The 8574-nt window shown below is 36.9% G+C and overlaps 1 protein-coding gene across 1 annotated transcript in view; it reads left to right on the top strand.

Annotated features, from left to right (window-relative positions):
- Nucleotides 1-8574, top strand: part of LOC107723603 (growth factor receptor-bound protein 2-like) — a 65978-nt gene that overhangs the window by 2071 nt on the left and 55333 nt on the right. Inside the window, exon 3 of the mRNA XM_016532311.1 lies at nucleotides 128-278. Within this exon, the coding sequence (XP_016387797.1) occupies nucleotides 201-278 (78 nt within the window). The 5' untranslated portion in view covers nucleotides 128-200. The remainder of the gene's footprint in view (nucleotides 1-127; nucleotides 279-8574) is intronic.

Genomic DNA, 8574 nt, shown 5'->3' with positions numbered 1-8574 from the left:
AGGAGAGACGCGGGGCTGAGAGAGAGAGAGAGAGAGAGAGAGAGAGAGAGGCAGGTGGAGATCATTGTGTCTTCTTGGATCTGTGCTCATCATCGCAATTGAGGTCTCATTGTCTGGTCCACAACAGGGATATAAACTGCACCAGGAGGCATTTTCCACTGCTTTGAACCTTACCACATAGGTGCCCGTCAGGCTGAATCATGGAGGCCATTGCCAAGTATGATTTCAAAGCAACTGCAGATGATGAGCTGAGTTTTAAACGTGGGGAAGTATTGAAGGTAAGTCATGATTATTTAATGTGTGTTAATATAGATCCACGTGAGCACGTAGTTGGGGCTTTCAACAACTAGTTCTTGTTTATTTCAAGATATTTCTCACTTCTAATATGTTTCACCCCAAAATTAATATTGCGTATTTATGTACTCGCCTTCATGTCGTTCCAAACCTGTATGATTTTTTTCTGGAAACACTGAAACATTTTTCAAAATATCTTTCGTTTTCTGCAGAAGAAATACGGTTTTGGAATGACATGAGAGCAAGTAAATCATGACACCGTTAACATTTTTGGGTGAACTGTCTTTTTAATTTCACGTTATTGTGTTTTGAAATGCGTCTGGAAGATTACTTTAGCGCACATTGACAAACCTTCTTAATTTTTGCTGATCACTGGTCACAATAATGCAGCTTTGTCTTCAAAAACTCGGTTTGCTGAACCTTGTCAACAAATGGTGAGAAATATCATGTTGTCGTTTCATAAAGGAGTTTATAGCGTTCAGCATTTAAGATCGAAAGGCATTTTAGAGCATTTGTAGGTATGAGTGAAGAAATCATGAACAAAAAGCCATTTGTTGATTTCATGGGCAAGTTCCTGTTCATTTCAAGATATTTTTGTCATTATTTCCTCACTTCTAATATCTGTTTTGTGATATCTCTGCAGTTTCTTCCATCCAAACAGCAGCTTCTCAGAATGACTGCTTACGCAAGCACATCATTTCTCTTTCCTCTTGCGTCTGAATGCTAATCTCAAGCACAGCATCTGTTAATCTGGCCAGACCTCACAGCTGTATGTGGCTGTCCAGCTTATGTAACGCTGCGATCTTTCCTTCTCTCCCTAAGGAGAGTTCAAGCAGTCCCTCTTTAAACTGGATTGCAACATATCAGCTGTGCGGAGGAAAGGGCTTGTACTCAAGCGCTCGAAGATTTAAATGCAATCATTCTAATCTCTCAGGTTGAATTTGGGGGCATCTTTCATACATCATGTGTGCATAAGCCTGTCATAAACATGTCAACAGCATCATTCCTTTGATTTGATTAGTGGCCGAGATTATCATCAGATCTTTGTCTTTGCAATGGGACGGCAGAGCCACTAAATGAACCTTGTCCTGAATTAATGTGGAGGAAAACCGGAAAGATTATGGCGTTGGTCTGGTCCTCTATGGGATTTTCCCCCCCTTGACTTCAGATTATAGTGATGGATGGATAATGTGTGCAGAACAGAAGTGTAGTTATGAATAATACAACAAGCAATCATATGTTCTCGTGTGTGTTTTATATTGCAAATGCCTGACTTTATTTAGTCTCTTATGCCTTCACCCAAAAATTAACATTGCGTCTTTGTGTACTCACCCTTATGTCATTCCAAACCTGTATTTTTTCTGTGGAATGCAAAAGAAGATATTTTGAAGAATGTTTCTGTTGTTTTTGTCCATGCAATGAACGTCAATGGGCCCAACATTGTCAGTGTAACTTTAAACACTTTTTCAAAACTTTTTTTTCTCGCAAAAGAACAGGGTTTCTGCAGGTTTTATGAAGAGGTAGGGTTTTATTTGTCGTTTTTAAGACATGTATAGAAATTTAAGGAAAGAACTGAATGGAACACGGTACATTAGTAGATACTAATGTATCTACTAATATTAAATGTCTTGTAATATCAATGCTTTAAAACTTGGAAGAAAAAAAAACTATTTCCAATAGATCTCTATTATTTTTTAATTTATTTGAATTCTGCTCCCAACCTCCAGAATGTGGAAATAACTTATACTGTTCTTCTGCAAAAACTGCAAAAAAAGTCATGTTCTTCTTTGTGTTGGATTTTTAAATCAAGATACATTTACTTGAGAAGCAAAATGACATAAAATGTCTTGTTTACCGAGAAATTGAGTGAAATGAATTGAGTTTGATAAAAACAAGAACAAAAAAAATGCCAATGGGCCCAGAAAACTCAGAAATCTTAATTCGAAGGGAAAACAAGTTTTCATTCCCCGTTGACAGATATTTGTTCCTGCTCTAAGCATAAACTCCATTTTTTCAGTGTTTTAGAAAACAAGACTTCATAGTTCATGTCTTCAATTTTCATCTCAAGTAAATGTATCTTGACTTAAGGAAGTTCAGATATTTGTATAAAGAGAAACTGTCTTCAATTTTGCTGATCATCAGTCACAATGACAACTTTATCTTTAAAAACACAGTTTGCTCAACCTCGTCAACGAGGTGTTCTGGATCTCTCTGACATGTTTTATTGGTGTGTTTATGGGCTAGTTCACACGGTCCCAACAACCATTGCGCTTTGGTGTTTGTTGGAACATTGTGCAGTAAACATCAAGTTACTTTATCATGAGTTTAGGACACTTACTGGCTCCAAATTCAACCACTTCCCACAATTCCTTCTGTCTTCTTTGCAGTCTAATGGAAATGCCCAAAGAGGAGCTTGTTTACATGTTCTTGTCAAGATGTTTAGTGCTGTGTGTTCTTTTTCTATTTGCGCCTCTGATTTTTATGAGGAAGTGATTCTTCAAAGCGTGCAAAAAATGGACCATAAATAAAATATCCAGAAGCGAGATAGGCTATCTTTAATATCCTCTGTCAGCATTATATTTTAAACTAGATTTACATTTTGAGATGAAACGTGAGTGGTGTTAGCCCATGCAGAAGTCACCGCCACAATGCAGCAGGGTTCTTGGTGGTTGAAAAGGTGATGCTTTGCAGTTGCTAAGGTCTTCTGAGTGTGTTTTTTAGTACATCTGCTATGTAGGCTTGCCGCGATAGACGGTGTTGATGGTTATACCGGTGTTAAGCCGCAACACCGGTTACGTCACTTGCCCACCGCGTCACGGACCCCCACCGTCGTTTTGATTTTTTATAGTAATAAAAATTATTTTGTTCAGTAAAAGAACAGACACTACAATTAAAAACTGAACGCGGCTGCTCAATGCAGCGTGCCGAACGACAGTCACATCACAGATCAGATTTCATTTATCCAGTGAGGAGAGTGAGTCGAGCTGACAGACAAGAAGAGTGAGGTGAGGCAAACAAGACTATCGCGGATGATTTAGTTTCGAAATGAAATGCAAAAGCGCCTGGCTATTTAAAAGCGACGGAAAGCGAGGAAAAGAGGGAAAATTCAAACGAACTAAAAACGAACAATTGCTTTACTCCGAATTGCCGCTATTTGAAAGTTAAAGTAAAATGGGCACACCGCTTTTAAAAGCGGAGGAAAAGAGGGAACGCCCCGCCCCCACGGTGATACCGGTATTACCGGTGTTGTCACACGTCGATTAACCGGTGGAAAAATTTCCTCACCGTCACAACCCTACTGCTATGTAGCCTTTTGTGTGGTGATGTCTGTGTTTATGCAAAAGTGGCTCCAACTTCAGTACCTGTTGATGCCACATTGCTGTTCATATCTTTTTTTTTTTCGATTTCGATATTTTTTTCGAACATATCGATATCTTTGTTATCTTTTGAGCTTATCAGCCTCTCATGTAGAAAATATGACATCTAGCATAATATCAACATGTCTGGAAACGGTGGTGTTGTAGAAAAGCCGCAGGTTATCTGTTGGTCTGTAGAGCTAGACCAGGGATGGGCAACTGGCGGCCCGCGGGCCGTATACGGTGTCTATACGCAGTGTCTTTTAGTACGGCCCGCTGGACGCCAGAGTTGCACTTGCCTCAAATTTCAAAGGTAAAATTCATAGTCAACAAAAGCTTTTTGCCAAATGCATGACAGAAATGTTTGCACTGAACTATGTTCTTATTAGGGTTTCCGTGGGTCCTTAAAACGTCTTCAGTTAAATTGTTTACATTTAAGGCCATGCAAACTCTTAAATGGTACAACAAGTCTAAATTATAAGAGGTCTTTGGGGACGGAAAGACAAGAATTGCTATAAAAATTGTTTAAAGGCTGAAATGTGAAGTGCAGATCTTAAAAAGGTCTTTAAAGGTCTTAAATTTGATTTTAAAAATCCTGCAGATACCAGGTTATTTTATGGTACCATTTAGAATAACAATTTTTTAAAATTAAGCCCTTTTTAACTGTCCTTTTAGGTTGCTTTGAGAATGTTCTGTAGGCTACTAATAAAAAAAGGACCTCTGTATATTTGTTTGTTGCAAATTTACAGACAATGCAATTGAAATGTTTACATTGGCTTGTCGGGGTAATATTTCTGTCCACTGACAACAAAGTTTTCCTTCTGAATTAGCATAACTGCACAAGTTTTATACTTAATAAAATCTTTAAAAACAAATGACATTAGTTATACTTTAATTTCCTTCGATAAAAAGGAAATTGAGTAAGGTGTAAAAGGTGTGTGGACGTGGATTAGTAATCTGGCCCCTTGGTATAAAGGAGAAAAAATGCTGGCCCTCGTCACGATCAAAGTTGCCCATCCCTGAGCTAGACTGACCCTTATCACTGTACCCTAATTTTTTTCAAACTGAGGTTTCAGTGGTGAACAAGCTCAAGTCACCTTGTATTGGTCTCTGTTCTGATGCAATAGACAAAAGAGTTTCTTGTGTAGTTGTTTTTATAAAGAAAATAATAAAATATTATTGTATATAATAATATAGTCAAAGTAAATATATATATATAATATTTTTTTTGCTCAAAAATAAGAAATTAAAAATATTTATTGGGTTTGTGTTCAGTTTGGAAAGTTTTTCCTGTTTTTACCTAGTGATGGACATACAAAGAGGCAGGGAATGCTGTGAAATAATGCACCAGAGTGGATTTAAACACTGTCCTCTTGTGTATGAATTTTGGTCCATTAGTCAGGAGGAGTAAGTGCATGTATTCAGACGCATTATGATAGTGCTATCATGCTTTTAACAATGCTTTAAGACACCAAAGATATCAGTATGGTCCTCTCTGGCGTTTAAGGAGCTTAGACTTTGTGACGGTGATCTCACACATTAACACTGAAGTATTTTTGGTTGTAAATCAAGGACTTTTGGGGGGTTTTGCCTGCTGCCACAATAAGAGGAACAGCCCGATTTTTCTTTTTAATGTACTTATTATTAGTAAGGTAAGTGTTGTATCCTCTCATTTTCACTTTCCTCTTCTGGTTTTGCTTTTTATAGCTGATTGGACGGCAGAATGTTTGTCTTAAATGGACAACAGTGGCTGTTTTTCTTGTAATATATTGCAGAATAAACATTGATTGGCTGATAGCTGTCGCTGAAAGGCCAAGCGTTTTTGAATTGACCTTTTCATTCACTCTTAATTTCCTCCGCAAAGGCTGATTGAGCAGGACTGCTCTGTTTATTGGCTGTCTCATCTTTGATGAGATGGAGAGGGAGGCAAAATGTTTGCCCGAGGGGTCGTTGTCCCGCTGACACAAATAGGGCCGAAGAGTTTGCACTACAGTTGAAAAACGCCCAGTGGCTATGTGCACGTCTTCCTGGGATAGAAGAGCTCTTAAATGAGTCATTATTCTCCAGACTCTTTATTCTAGAAATAACCAGGAAAATTTTTTCCAAAAGGAATGAAGAGATTTTATTGCAGTACTCTTGAGTGATTCAAAATGCAGTACAGCAGAGATAAAGGTTGCACTGATAAGTTAACCCTAAGTAGTAAAGTTCAGCACGTAACTTGTCCTGCATTTTGTGTTGCGAACATGAATGATACTGTTGAAAACCGTTGAAAAACTGTTTTTATAAATTGTAATAAACCTAAAATAAAATACAATTTATAAAACGGATAGTTCTGGTTAGGGCAGCACGATATATCGAAATTATCGAAATATCGCAATATGCATATCGCAATGGCGTGCGATATCATTATCATTTTAATAATAGGCTACTTAAATCAAAACGTTGCAAAAGGTCAAAGTTTTAGTTCGGCGCATATAGCAGAGAATTGCTTGACTCTATGCTCTATGAATCTATGCTTGTAAATTGTGTATTTCTTTTCTTTTTTTTTTTCTTTTTCTTTTTTTTTTACTGACTGTTCACTTGCCTTTAATCATGTTTGAACTTTCTCAGACTATAGTTTTTGCTGTGTTATATGAAGAAGTACTTAAAGTGTATGGAAAACAAAGTTACAATGATATAAAATTAGTGTCATTCATTTTTTTTGTTTGTATGTTCACATTGATGTTAAATTACATTTTCTGATTTGTGACATTACTTTAAGTAATGCTAAAACACTGCTGGTCACTTTCAGAAGTTATAGTGATTCTTTATTTTCCAAGAAAGAATGTGAAACAAATTGGTTATATAATTTTCATTTTTAAATATTTTAAAATATAATTTAAATTTGATTTTACACACTTTAAGTAATATCGTATCGCATATCGAATATCGCATTTTTACCGCGTCACCGACCCCCACCGTCGTTTTGATTTTTTATAGAAATAAAAATAATTTAGTTCAGTAAAAGAACAGACACTACAATTAAAAACTGAACGCGGCTGCTCAATGCAGCGTGCCGAACGACAGTCGCATCAACAAGGCGCGTTTCCATTATAGATTTGCGCAAAACTTTGGCGACATTTTATAAATGTCAATAAAAATGTATTGCGAAATGACGGCGTTTCCATTAACCAATGTTATGAGACTTAAACGTAACCTTTTGCCTCTCGCGATAAGTCATGGCAATGGATTTTGGTGGGATTTTGACTGATTTTGGCTATTCAAAAGTGAAAGTAAAATGGGCACGGCGCTTTTAAGCTATTTAAAAGCGAAGGAAAGCTAGAAAAACAGGGAACGCCCCCGCGGTGATACCGGTGTTGTCACGCGTCGATTAACCGGTGGGAAAATTTCCTCACCGTCACAACCCTAGTGTGTTGCTTGGCAACCACTTTGTTGGAACCACAACTGTTTCTGAGGAACTACGTTGTTTGGTGGAAGAATACTGTTTTTATTTATATCATTACACTATTTGCTCCGTTTTATTCTGTGAAACCTTACTACGTATATGGAATAACCGTTTTATAACGCTTCGCGTCATGCCTAACAACGCCCCTTAGCTTAGGGCTGCTCGATTATGACAAAAATCATAAGCACGATTATTTTGGTCAATATTGTAATCACGATTATTTAAAATGATTATTAGTGGGCCATATGACCAAAACTTTATATGAAAGATGTATTTAAAGATAGTGATGTATATCAAATATATATTTTCTGTAAATAAGGTTGCTATGACATCTACATTATAGAGACCCGCGAAATGTCACAATTCTCAATACCACAGCAGAATACCAGAGTAAATAATATTAGTTTAAAAAACAAAAAAGGTCCTCAAAATTATTGAAAATAATTAAACTGTAATAAAAAAGCAAAGGAATACAATGCCAGTAATAAAAAAGCAAAAGAATACGATAGAATGAAAAATATACAAATGAAGCAAACTGTGCTTTAAGTTTTTTTTAATGCAAGTCTAAAGATTTATTTGCATTAAATACATATATATTTTTAAGCTACATAAAACAGTGAATATAATAAAGCAAGAATATAAGACCTTTCTAATGAAGAAACAAACAAAAAAATGTACACCAATATTACCATTCTGGCAGACAAGCTGACAATTATTTAATACAACATATATGTTATATGTTATAAATCAAAAACAAGAAAACTCTACTATTAGCCAATAACCTGCATGGTTCCAAAATAGTCTGCATTCCTGTTAGAAAGTAGTGACAGATGTAAATAAACTTTGGACTAGAAAGTGAGATCTTGCACTCCAACAGGTTAAAAAATAAATTAAACACAAACTATAATAATTTCTGGAAAAGTAAAGCTACTGCATAAAAATAACACTGGTTCATTACAAACCGGTTCATTGCAAAACAGTCCCAAACTTCATTGAAGATTTGAAGCACGGCGTAAATATTAGTAAATGAGGGAAAATTTGACAGGAACACTCTCTCTCTCTCTCATCTGAATGGTGAAAGTAGTAAAAAAGCATTACAATCAGTTTCTTGTTGATGCACCTGCAGAGGTGCAATTTAACCAGGAGGCCTCGGCTCTGCAGGAAGGCTGAGGAGGAGTGGGGAGGTAATGAGCTCAGTGCAATTCTCTCATTATCACCATGTCTGTTCTCCCATCTCCATCCTCGCATGCTAAACTGTCTCACCCATCAATCATCTTTATGGTCTATGGGGGGATTCATTAGGCCTGTTATACTTGCAGATGGTGTGTGCGCGTGTGTGTGTGTGTGTGTGTGTGAGAGAGAGAGAGAGACAGGGTCACATCACAGTGGAGTCTGCAAACACATACGACTCTATTCCCCTTTCGGGCGCTGTCTTTGCATTTATTTTGAAAGATGAAGCTCGCGATTATGGTAAGGGGT

The sequence above is a fragment of the Sinocyclocheilus rhinocerous genome, unplaced genomic scaffold, assembly GCF_001515625.1.
Source record: "Sinocyclocheilus rhinocerous isolate Xijiao unplaced genomic scaffold, SAMN03320098_v1.1 scaffold154, whole genome shotgun sequence".
NCBI classification, from domain to species: domain Eukaryota; kingdom Metazoa; phylum Chordata; class Actinopteri; order Cypriniformes; family Cyprinidae; genus Sinocyclocheilus; species Sinocyclocheilus rhinocerous.
This window is presented reverse-complemented; position numbering and strand designations above follow the sequence as displayed.